Consider the following 13,411-nt stretch of genomic DNA (forward strand, 5'->3'; position numbering starts at 1 on the left):
TTTATTCTCTTCATGCAATAGGAGTCTAGATGCTTACATGGGACTCTCGATAATGACAGCTAAAATGAAAGTACGCTTCCCATTGATATAAAAAACTTAAGAAACTTTAGTGTTTGCAAAACCTGGCATACTTCTATCTGTTTCGTTAGATCTTGATCTCTATTTTGCAGGTCATCAACCGAAGCAGCCTTTGCCTATGCCATTTGAACAGTTCGTTCTGCCTCTAGTAGAGCAGCTTCTTTAGATTTTGTAAGTCATTCTAGTTCTTTATTGTCATCCTGCAACTTTGCCATCTGCAATAAGTCACACAAGGCGAACTTTTGAATTTTCGAAGAAATGGCATTACCAAACTTTACCAAGTTGGAAACATGAGTAATTCTCAAGAACTGCAGAGAATACCAAAGTCGACAAGTACCTCTAATCTGGAAAGTTTTAACTCTGCTTCGAGGGGTGTAATGATTGCCTCAATAGATGGCATTTCATCATCTTTCTGTGCGGTATGAACTGTCCGAAGAGTAGCTTCAGCAGCAAATTGTACAGCTAGCACTGCCTTTTTTTCATCATTTATTTTCTTAATCTGAAGATGCTGAAATACAAAAAGGTCTAGATAAATGCATAATTCTTAATTATTAGGCTCTGTTACAGAATGTATATAGATCTCTTTCTTTATATTGTATAAAGATATAGATAGATAGTATATCTTTAGGATTTCCTCTTTATTTCTTTCCCTAGTTAGCTTCTCATATAATGTATTTATACATGTTTACCTATTGAATAAGAGATAAGCTATTTTTTCCAATTCCTTGCACATGGTATCAGAGAATAACCGGAATTCTAAGACATGAAGTGGTGGCTCTCGAGCCTCACCACTGGTGGTTGCCGGAATTAGCTGCTGCCAAATTTCTGGTTTATGTGACTTAACCACTAGTGGTCTGTTGTGGTCTATCTTACTGATTTGGCGTTGCCTAAGATTCCCAATTGATTTATAGCGGTTTTCTTATCTTGGACTATCTTTTGAAGATTTAACACCAAGATCCAAGTTCTGCAATCTTTCTATTGATGATACTATAGTTTGAATTGTTTTCTCTTCTGCTGTTTGGTTTGGTCTGTTTTGAGCTAGACTACTGTCTAATCTTTGCTGCTATTGGTTCAAATTTTTGCGTGATTGGCATACTGTTCGGAGCCTTTGGCTATTCATGTTTTAGTTTCTTGTTACTCTGTGAACTGCGTATTAGAACCATCTGAACTCTGTTTTGGTTTTCTTTGGTTTTCCTACTTGAGTAGAGATGTTTTGTGAAGTTGACTATTCTCATGTTAAATCCTTTATATTAAGAATTTTGGTGATTTCTTTGTTATTTTGTATTGATATTTTGAGAATGAATGATAACAAGGGAGAAGAATGGAAGAGTTCAGATAAGCACAATAATAAGGTTGATGTTGCTCATTGGCCATCATTAGATAAAACAATTTTGGTTTCGTCAGAAGGTTATGCTAGACTCATTCACTATCAAAAATCTTCTCAGTTACCACTTTTGTTGAGTAAGGAAAAGTGTGTCTTATTACCTCTTGAAATAAATGGGTGATTGATTCAGGCGCCAAAAATCATATGACAGGTAATCCTAATACTTTTTCTAACTTCCAGCCACACAAAGTACCATCTCCAGTTAGTGTAGCGGATGGATCAACTTATATCAGTGCTGGATCTGGAAGTGTTAGACCAACCTCATCTATTACCCTGTCATTTGTCTAAAGTCTCCCAAAATTGACCTTTAATTTAATATATGTTAAAAAACTTACAAGAAACCTTAACTGTTATATCTCGTTCTTTTCTGATTATTGTCTTTTTCATGACATTGGAAGGAATCAAGTTATTGGTAAAAGACATATATGTGATGATCTCTACATCCTTGATGAATGGGAACCTCAGCCTGTTGCATGCTAAGGTGTTATTTCGCCATTTGAAGCACATTGTCGATTGATACATCCTTCAATGCCTTTATTGAAGAAGCTATGTCCCAAGTTTCAAAATATTTCTTCATTGTATTGTGATTCATGTATATTTTCTAAACACCATCGCACCACGTTAAGTCCAAGGGTTAATAAGCAAGTAGAGTTAGCTTTTGAGTTAGTTCATTCTGATGTTTGGGGTTCATGTGATGTTGTTTCAAAAACTGGACATAAATATTTTTTTACGTTTGTGGATGATTTTTCTAGAATGACGTGGATATATTTTATGAAGAACAGATCTGAAGTGTTTTCCCATTTTTATGTATTTTCTGTTGAAGTTAAGACTCAATTTAATACTATTGTGTGCATAATAAGGAGTGATAATGCTAAAGAATACATGTCAGAATCATTTCAGTCATATATGAGGCAACATGGGATTCTCCACCAGTCATCTTGTGTTGATATGCCTTCCCAGAATGGAGTTGCTGAATGAAAAAAACAGACATCTACTTGAGACAGCTCCGACACTATTATTTCAAACAAAGGTTCCTAAACAGTTTTGGGCCGATGCAATCTCTACAACTTGTTTCCTGATTAATCGCATTCCATCTACTATGCTTGTAGCCACTGTACCCTATGACATTCTTTTTCTAAATAAGTTCCTATTTCTGGTTGAACCTAAAGTACTTGGAAGCACTTGTTATGTTAGAGATGTTCGACCATCAGTTACCCAGTTGGATACCAAGGCCTTTAACTGTGTTTTCTTGGGATTATCTCACCTTTAGAAAGGATATCTTTATTACTCTACTGAACTTAGAAAATATTTGGTCTCAACTGATGTTGCCTTTTCGAAGACTAAACCATTCTTCTATGCACCTCCCATTTCTACGAGTCAGGGGGAGGAAGGTGCCATACCATAGCGATCAAATGATGTTTCACATACATCACCCGATTCTTCAATTGAGAACCAATCTACTATTGTGCCTTCATCGCCATTTCCATCAGCTTCAACAAGGTCACCCGTTGTTCAGGTTTACTCTAGGAGGCAGGAGACTAATGATACCTATGTTGCACCAACTACTTCATCATCATATCCTCCTCCAAGTTATCCTATAGAAAATATTCACCTTCTTATTGCTCTTAGCAAAGGTACACACTTGCAAATCCATATATCGCATTGGTAATTTTTTTCCTACGGTCAGTTATCTACCGCATCTAGATCTGTGATTTTATCTCTGGACTCTATATCTATATTTGTACCCAAAAGTTTTAAGGATACTTTCAATAATCTTAGATGGTCTAAATCAATACTCGACGAAATACATGACTTAAAGGAAACTAACACATGGGATCTGGTAGACTTACCTAGTGGAAAGAAAGAAGTGGAAAGCAAGTGGGTAGTCACAGTCAAAGTTAATTCAGATGGCTCTTTGGCGATACTTAAGGCCACACTTGTGACCAAATGGTATGCTTAGACTTATGGGGTGGATTATTTAGACACCTTCTCTCTCGCTGCCAAACTCACTTCTGTCTGTTTGTTCATTTCTCTAGCTGCTTCTGAGAATTGACTGTTACATCAGTTGGATATTAAGAATGTGTTCCCTTATGGTGATCTCCATGAAGAGGTTTATATGGAGCAACCACATGGTTTTATTGCTCAGGGGGAGTATGGAAAGGTTTGTCACTTGAAAAAGTTCTTGTATGGCTTGAAACAAAGTGCTCGAGCTTGGTTTGGAAAATTTAGCGAGGTAGTTTAGGAGTTCGGATAAAAAAAGGGAAAATGTGATCATTCAGTCTTTTACAGGAAATATGTTGCTGGAACTATTCTCTTTGTTATATATGTCAATGGCATTGTTATTACTGGAAGTGATTTTGCAGGTATCTCTTCTTTTATGTCTTTCTTACATACTAAGTTTCATAGAAAAGACTTCGGACAACTTAAATACTTCTCGAGAATAGAAGTATCTAGAAGCAAGAAGGGTATTAGTCTATGTCAGAGAAAGTATATACTTGACCTATTGACAAAAACTGGAAAGTTGGCTGCCAAGCCTTGCAGTACTCCAATGGTTCCTATTTTTCATCTCACGAATGATGAGTGACTATCTATTTGACGATCCAGAATGGTACAAAAAATTGGTTAGGGAATTAAATTATCTCATTGTGACTCGTACAGATATCGCCTTTCCAGTATGTGTGGTTAGTTAGTTCATGTCACACCCACAGTCAGACACTGGATAACTTTACAAAAAATCTTATGTTATTTAAAAGGTGCCCCTCGACATGGTATATTGAAAAGCAATCATGGACACCCTCACATTGAGTGTTTCGCAGATGCAGATTGGGCTGGATCGATGATTGATCAAAGATCTACTACCGGTTGGATCAATGTCACATTCTACATGTGAAATCATGTGGATACAACATGTTTTAACAAAAATTGGATTGGAGCATTCTACTTCATCAAAACTTTGGTGTGATAATCAAGTTACGCTTCATATTGCTTCAAATCCGGTACATCATGAAAGAATGAAACATATTGAGGTTGATTGTCATCTTATTCGTGAGAAGATTCAGGAAAACTTGATATCTACGGGCTACATGAAGACATGAAAACAAGTAGCTGATTTGTTCACAAAGGCATTGCATGGAGCTCGAGTAAATTACCTTTGTAACAAGCTAGGCATGATCAATATACATGCTCTAGCTTGAGGGGGAATGTTAGAGAATGTATATAGATCTTTTTCTTGGTATTGCAAAAAAATAGATAGATAGCATATCTTTAGAATTTCTTGTTTATTTCTTTCATTAGTTAGCTTCTCATATTGTATTTATACATGTTTACCTATTGAATAAGAGACAAGTTATTCTCTCCAATTCCTTGCATATGCTGCAAATTCATGGTTGATTTCCTTATCTCAGTTAGTTATAAAAGGCTGTCTCATAATCATAGAAGAATAGAATACGGTAAGAAACTATTCATGAATATTGAGACATGTAACAACAGCAGCAAAACATGTACCTTGTTTTCAAGAAGAGGCTCTGTTTTTTTCAGCTTTTCATCTACTTTCTTCAGCTCATCATTTAGCTGCAAAAAGCATTCAAGTAAAAGGAAAAAGGACATCAATAAGATGAAGTCCTCTTTTTTATTCTATTGTTTTGTTTGTTGACAAAGTGATGATGCATATATAGGACAGAGTATAAATATAATGATAACGATATGATGCAACTGTTGATTTCTACAGAAATTTACTGAATGCTGCTGGTAATATGGTTCTGCTTAAAAAAACAAAGGCACACATACTTAGGGTGTGTTTGGTATGAAGGAAAATGTTTTCCATGGAAAATGTTTTCCTAGAAAATATTTTCTTGGAAAACAAGTAGATTTTGAACTTTTTTCTCATGTTTGGTTGGTGAGTAGAAAATATTTTTCGAAAATGATTTTGTATTTGATTTATGAATAAAAAATATTTTTGAGGAATATCTTTTATTTTTATTAATATACAAAATAATTTATGAAATTGAAAATATTTTTTAAAAATAATTTTTTTTGGATAGTGGTGATGGAGGAGGGGTAGTACCGGGGGGGGGGGGCAGAGGGAGGGGTAGGAGTGATAAAATAAAAACTTAAAGTTGATAGTATTTTTAAAAATAAAATTAATTTTTTGGGGGAGTGGGGCTGGTAGGGGTGGGTAGGGGGCTGTCCGAGGGGGGGGGAGGTAGGAGCTTAAAAATAAAATTTTGAAGTTGAAAATATTTTTAAAATGCAAAATTAATTTTTTGGGAAGGGGATGGTGTTGGGGGAGGAGGGCGGGGGGAGGGTGATCATAGATTGGGTGAAAAAAAAATTTTGAAATTGAAAATATTTTTTTTTAAATTGATGTTTTCCCCAAAAAAAATGTAATTTGAAATTGGAGGGAAGCTTTGGAAAACGTTTTCCTTAATTTTTTGAAGTGAAGTCATTTTCCATAATTTTGAGGAAAATGAGTTGATTTGGAAAACATTTTCCAAAACTTTTGCCCCAACCAAACATGAGAAAATTGGAAAACATTTTTCAGAAAAAATTTTCCTTCATACCAAACACACTCTTAATTGGCTGAAATTTCGAATTACACAGTGATATTATGAAATCTGACAGGCATTTTCTTTAGCAAATTACCATGGAAAGTAATGAACCTTACTCATAAAGATGTCGTAAATTGATTTTAATGAATATAAAGATGCAATAATTCGACACTTTTTAACTTGAAGAGGCTAACTTCAACCCTCCACCCAAGTAAACCATTATGTTCCTTTGAGCCTTCATAGTATAGTGTTACAACTCTTTAACCAAGATTTACATACTTCTATCTTTTGATATGGATAATCAGTTATAAGATTCCATAGATGAAGGTATTTTAAAATAGATTTACTGACTCAGACATTCTGATTTGCTAACTTTTGATAGGGATAAATAGTTATGATATTCTATAGATAATGGAATTTCAACACCAGGCCACTGTCAGCAGCTTCAACCACAAATCCAGTCATCAGGTCATAAATATTCTTTTGATTCAGTCTTCTATGAACTGCTTTGTTCATTTGATCCTTCACCATAAATAATTACAGCTATATAACAAATATTTACAGACTCTTGGATACCAAACTTCCCGAATTGCTAACTTTTAATATGGATAAATTGAGATTGCAGGGATAAGGGCATTTTACTAAGAAAAGGTCACGACTGAAAAAATTGCAGGGACAAGGGCATTTTAGAAAAGAACAGGACCCGAATGAAAAATTCAGGAGCTTAAGTTGATTTGAAATAAGATTGATTTGAAGTTGAAATTTTGTTTGGACATTTTCGTATAGGTTTCTATACCTCCTCAAGAAAGTAGTATGTAGTCGCAAATAGCAGTGGAAGATTGTTCCACCTTGCATATGGTGGACAGTTTGGAATGAGAGGAGAGCAAGATGTTTTTAAGGCAAGAGCAGTTCAATCCAGAAGATCAAGAGTTCTTACATTTCTCTTTCTTATTTTGGTATTAAGAAGAGTCAGTAGAGGACGTAGAATCATTACTAGACTTTTTCACTTCACTGTTAGTTTTTGTTTGGGGCTGTAATAGTAAATATGATATATCAGGCTATATTTCGAGTCTGATGATATAACCCAAAGAGGAGAATAAAAGGAAAAGAAAAACAAGAAAGGGGCTAAAGTATGCCCACCCAAAAAGGAAAATGCATAGTTGATCACTGTTGATTTAGGTTACACCATAGAATCCTTGGCAAAGAGTGACACACCCATTCTTTAAACTCTCAACAAACTCATTCATGTTTAAGGATACTCAAAGTTGTTTGCAAGAGCCAAAAGCTAATCCCATGCACCTAAATTCCTGAAGGTTCTTCCGTTTTAGTTCTCAAATATTTTCAGTGTAATAGATGTTGGGATATCTTTGATTGATGGAAGTATCCAGATTATCATTCAAAACTCATTAATATTGCAAATTGTGTGCATTAGTAAGTGGAGGCTAAGCCATCGCAATCAAGAAATTTGTTATAGCATGTTGTTTAATATTACTTCTAGAATACAACATGAGAGCACTATCAATTATTAGTTTATATAAAAAAACACTTCTTTGTGGCTAACTTGATCACCCTTCATAATATTACATTTCCACTATGTAACACATATCCACCTTCATTATATTAAATCAAAGTTTGCTTCAAAGTTCTTTTTATATTTACTTTTATTAATTCATTTCTTCAATGTCTCTAATTATACTGTCTTCATTGCTGAGAAATGTGCATTTTTCATCATATGGACTGTAAGATAAGGTCACAAGAAAACCTTCGAGCATACTTCATCACAGAAAATTTGGTACCATACAAAAGATTGATTAAATTGATGGGTGGTGAACAAGTCACTGGAAGATGTACGACTACATCCACTTTGGCACGAAAAAGTTGCTAGAATGTGCAACGTAAATGAAATTTGCTCAACCTTAGTAGTTTTGCATGCTAGAGTGTTTGGACTAGAAACATGTAAATGCACAAAAGACAAGAAGCGGTTTGATTACACTAAATGTCAAAGAAAGACAACATTAGTTCTTCGGAATTACATTTATGTTATATACATAAATTTATTGCCGTAAAATATGACATATACAAATAAAATTTCAAATATTTACACACTATGATTGTAGGTGTACCTTACAAATTGATGTGATTGATGACAGTGGTTTTGAAACCGCCTTCATTTCTAGTGATTTTGCTGAAAAACTTCTCTCCATGAAGACAAAAGACATATTTGAGACAAGCTACACCAAGGTTATGGATCTTTAAGATTCTTCAATGTAGGCCTTTGTAAAGACGAAATTAACCTTACCTAGTTCATGGAAACTTAGTTTGGTAACGATTTTCTATCTTTTTATGATGTCTAGCTGAAACTCCACTTCTTGGGGGTGTGATTATATGATTATGGGTTTATTTAGCTTATGGGTATTGCTAATTGTTAGTTTCAATACTCTTAAGAAGTGATTTCAATCATTAATTCTGGTTTAATTTAAAGAAATATAGTTGCAAATGCAGTTAAACCTTAAATTCTTTGGCTTGCTCGAGAGAGAGGTTTTAAAACCAAAGTTCTTGATTGATGGTCTGTGGGTATTGGGTTGTCATGGGATAAGCTCGAGAGAGTGAATCTTAAGCCCTTTTCAATACATTCAACTCGAGAGGGTGAATAGACTAAATCGTATGATGTTGTTACTTGCATGTTTGTTGATATCGAGACAAATCAACTTGATTCAGGGTAAATTGTTCGAGAGAAAGTTTGTCTCCACTAAAGTATAACTTATTTACAGCTATTTCCTAACATTTGCAATTACACATTGTCTATATTAGCCAATATTCAAATCACATCCCAAAAACCTGTCTCGTTATTGTTACTTCTCTGTTATTTGTTGTAGTTATAGTTGATAGTGTCAAACCAAAACCGCTCTGTTAATTGACATTCATGCCATCCCCTGATTTACACTGTCTTTATTCGATAATGTTTATTCCTGTAGCTGATTTGAACACATTCATACTTTTCTATTGAATAATAAGCATGTACCACCCCATGTGGAAACAATCTCAACCCAATTGGTTGATTTATATACTGATTAACGATTTGATAACATTATTCAATTAACGTTCAATAGAAATAATAAATTTCACACACCTACATTCTTCTTACGTTGAATATTTGTGGTTGGGTACATAATTGAATAGTGAAGAAGTTGGCCTATGCTTAAAATGTCTACTGTCGCCAAGTAGTATTTTTGTATTTTAACTTTATGGCTTCTTCATCAAAGTAGTTGTACTCTGTTTTGTCTATATCCGAGTTTTGATAGGCAATTGTACAAATCATTTATGAAGTTCCTTTCGGTGGTCACTTTTGTCTGATCGAACTGTCAACTCCATTCACTTGTGTACTTTCTGTAATAAGAAATTATACATGCTATGCTCTTAATGTCTACTAATCTAGCAGTATTTATATGCCTAATAACCAATTTATCCCGTATACATAGCTAAGTTTGAGAGCACTTTCTTAGCTGAAACTTAAATTGTAGAGTCTTTTTATGTTTCTTCCTCTAATCAATATGATTAGATGCTTCAGGGTGAAAATCAAAGAAAAATGAGCAAAAAGGGCAGCTGAAAAAAAGTCAAAATTCAGAAGACCAAGTTGCGGAGGAGAATGGCCAGGAAGCTGGAAAATACATTAGGAGAGAGCGACTTTGCATCACCTAGCTGAAACTTGCATGCAGAAAATGAATTCCATTTAATAGTGGAGTGCGCGTCAACAGCTGTCACGACCCAAATCGAGCCACGACTGGCACCCACACTTACCCTCCTATGTGAGCGAACCAATCAATACAAAACCCAACATTTCGAATATAATAACACAATATAATAAGGAAGACTTAAACTCATTAATAAAAATCAAATAAATAACTTCTAAAAACTCGACAACTATTATTATCCCCAAAATCTTGAAGTCATCATCACAAGCACATCTATCCTCAAATTACTAATTCTAAGAGTATCTAGAATGCTAGAACAAGTAAGAAGCTAGTCAATGCCGGAAGTTCAAGGCATCAAGACATGAAGAGGAAGATCCAATCCAAGCTAGAAGCATTAGCTCACCCTGAAATCCGGTGTAATGAAGACTGGCTAGAGTTGCGGTTGAGTTGAAGACGACGGCACGTTTGCTGCACTCCACAAATAACAAGGAAGAAACATACAAGTAGGGGTCAGTACAAAACACGGGTACTGAGTAGATATCATCGGCCAACTCAAAATAGAAAACAATATATATCAGATTATATCATAAATCAACTAGAATACTTAATCTGTAGCAACAACATGTACAAGAATCTTTGATAAATAACGTCAAGTACACTCATGAGGACTCAAGCCTCCATATCATACTCATTTGGGAAATAGGTTCTTTTCATTCAAATTTATTAACATAATTCCAAGATTCATTATCTTTATTCCTCTTGTGTCGGCACGTGACACTCCGCTCCCCAACTAATATGTGTCGGAACGTGACACTCGGATCCCCTAATTCTACGTGTCGGTTCGTGACACCCGATCCCCTAATTCTACGTGTCGGTTCGTGACACCCGATCCCCTAATTCTACGTGTCGGTTCGTGACACCCACTCCACTAATCTTATTCTGTTAATTCATCAAGCCTTCTTTTATACCAAGGCATCATCAATCTCATTAATTCAGTTCATCAAGCCTTCTCTTATACCAAGGCATCATTTTTAATAAGAGGTTTTCATGATTTAGGATTCAATACATTCACCATGCTTATTTTATCACAATTATATAAACACATCATGCAAGCACACAATTAAGCATATAGAAGGGTTTACAATACTACCCAATACATATCATTCGCTATTAAGAGTTTACTATCAATTGCATAAAAACCATGACCTACCTCCACCGAAGATTCGTGATCAAGCAAGCAATTTCCCAACGCTTTGTTTCCTCTTCGTTTCCCTCTTCTCTTGATCGTTCTCTTTCCCTCTCCTTGTTCTTTCTATTTTTTTCTTATTCAAACCCTCTTTCTTTTACCCTAATTAGCATATAATTAAGTATAAAAGATGATGAATTAACCTATTAATTAATTCAAGGTTATCTCCTTTAACCCTCAAGTAGTTAAATTAATAACATTAGCCCACTAGATTTATAATTATAGCAGGAATAGTTCAAAACGCCCCTTAAAACAATTAACAGAAATTCGACCCAGCATGGGATTACGCAGCCTGTGACGGACCGTCGGGCCTGCGATGGTCCGTCCTGCTACTTCCGTCACAGAGTTCAGAGACTATATTTTTACCAAGGGTCTGTGAGGGCCCGTCACGCCTGTGACGGTTTGTTCTGCCACTTCGTTGCGATGTTCTGAGAGTCAATTTCACTACTCAAATTTCAGAATTCTAAGTGTTTTAGAAAGAGACCCCCTCGACGGTTCGTCGTGCCCATGACGGTCCGTCGTGGGATCTGTCGACCAAGACAGTTTTTCCAGAATAAAATTTGCTGCTCAAAACGACTAAACAGGTCGTTACAATAGATACCAATTTACCCATCGTTTGTCCGGGAATGATCATAAGAAGAAAAGCAAGAGCAAAAAGGAGTACCTGAATCTGTGAACAGGTGTGGGTATCTTTCTTGCATATCTGCCTCCTTCTCCCAAGTGGCTTCTTCAACTGGTCGATTCTTCCATAGAACTTTGATGGATGCAATCTCCCTTGATCTCAACTTGTGAATTTCTCTATCTAGAATGGCAACAGGCTCCTTCTCATAAGTCAAATTCTCATTGAGAAGAACCGAATCCCAACGAATGATGTAGTTTCCATCCCCATGGTATCTTTTCATAATAGACACATGAAACATCGGATGCACTCCTGACAGTCCTGGGGACAAGGCTAATTCATAAGCCACCTCCCCTACTCGCTTAAGTACTTCAAATGGTCCAATATACCTTGGGCTTAGCTTACCTCTTTTTCCAAACCGCATCACCCCCTTCATGGGAGAAACCTTCAACAAGACTTGCTCACCCTCCATGAACTCCAAGTCTCTAACCTTTTGATCGGCATATTCCTTTTGTCTGCTTTGAGCTGCTAAGAGCTTTTCTTGAATAGATTTCACCTTCTCTAATGAATCCCTCAAAAGATCAGTACCCCAAGGTCTAACCTCAAATGCATCAAACCAACCAATGGGAGACCTACATCTCCTCCAATACAATGCTTCGAAAGGAGCCATATCAATACTTGAGTGATAGCTATTATTGTATGAAAACTCCGCTAAGGGTAAGAAGTTATCCCAATGACCTCCAAATTCTATCACACATGCACGAAGCATATCCTCCAACACTTGAATTGTTCGCTCAGACTGGCCATCGGTCTGAGGGTGAAATGCAGTACTAAGGTCCAACCTAGTACCTAATTCAGCATGCAATGTTCTCCAAAACTTAGAAGTAAACTGCGTACCTCTATCTGATATGATGGAGAGTGGAACTCCGTGCAATCGAACAATTTCTGAGATATAGATTTTGGCTAACTTCTCTACATTGTTGGTCACCTTGACTGGAATGAAGTGAGAAGACTTAGTTAACCTATCAACGATTACCCAAATGGAGTCATACTTACTCATTGTCTTTGGAAGACCAACCACGAAGTCCATTGCAATCCTTTCCCACTTCCATTCAGGAATGGGCATTCTCTGAAGTGTTCCTCCGGGCCTCTGGTGTTCATATTTTACTTGCTGACAATTTGGACATTTGGAAACAAACTCCACAATGTCACGCTTAATCCTACTCCACCAAAAATGTTTCTTTAGATCACGATACATCTTGGTTGCACCAGGATGTATAGAATATCTGGAGCTATGAGCCTCTGTAAGAATAGTGTGGATCAAATCATCAACACGGGGCACACATACCCTTCCCTTAATTCTCAAAACACCTTCCTCATACATTATTGCTTCTTTAGCCTCTCCTCGCAACACCATATCCCGAATTCGGCTTAGTTTCTCATCATCAAACTGCTTTCCCTTGATCTTGTCAAGAAAAGAAGATCTCGCCTCCACACTCGCCAAGAATCCTCCCTTCTCATTTACTTCTAACCTTATAAAGTCGTTAGCCAGAGTCTGAACCTCTCTAGCCAATGGGAGTCTAGAAACTTGTAAGTGGGCTAAACTACCCATGCTCCCTGCTTTTCTACTTAAGGCGTCTGCCAAACATTAGCCTTTCCTTGGTGATACAAGATGGTAACAGCATAATCCTTCAGTAGTTCCATCCATCTCCTTTGTCTCAAGTTTAATTCTTTTTGAGTAAATACATACTGTAGACTACGATGATCTGTATAGACTTCACACTTGACCCCATATAGATAATGTCTCCATTGCTTTAATGCAAACACAACTGCGGCCAATTCCAA

At 36.2% G+C, this 13,411-nt stretch overlaps 1 protein-coding gene across 1 annotated transcript in view; it reads right to left on the reverse strand.

Annotated features, from left to right (window-relative positions):
* LOC138340234 (microtubule-associated protein 70-2-like) overlaps positions 1-13,411 on the reverse strand; it is a 33,025-nt gene that overhangs the window by 413 nt on the left and 19,201 nt on the right. Inside the window, exons 2-5 of the mRNA XM_069291944.1 lie at positions 6,436-6,531; positions 4,967-5,032; positions 416-586; positions 106-194 (exon numbers count right to left, since the gene is read on the reverse strand). Of these exons, the coding sequence (XP_069148045.1) occupies positions 106-194; positions 416-586; positions 4,967-5,032; positions 6,436-6,531 (422 nt within the window). The remainder of the gene's footprint in view (positions 1-105; positions 195-415; positions 587-4,966; positions 5,033-6,435; positions 6,532-13,411) is intronic.

Source organism: Solanum lycopersicum, chromosome 12 (genome assembly GCF_036512215.1).
Source record: "Solanum lycopersicum chromosome 12, SLM_r2.1".
Lineage (NCBI taxonomy): Eukaryota > Viridiplantae > Streptophyta > Magnoliopsida > Solanales > Solanaceae > Solanum > Solanum lycopersicum.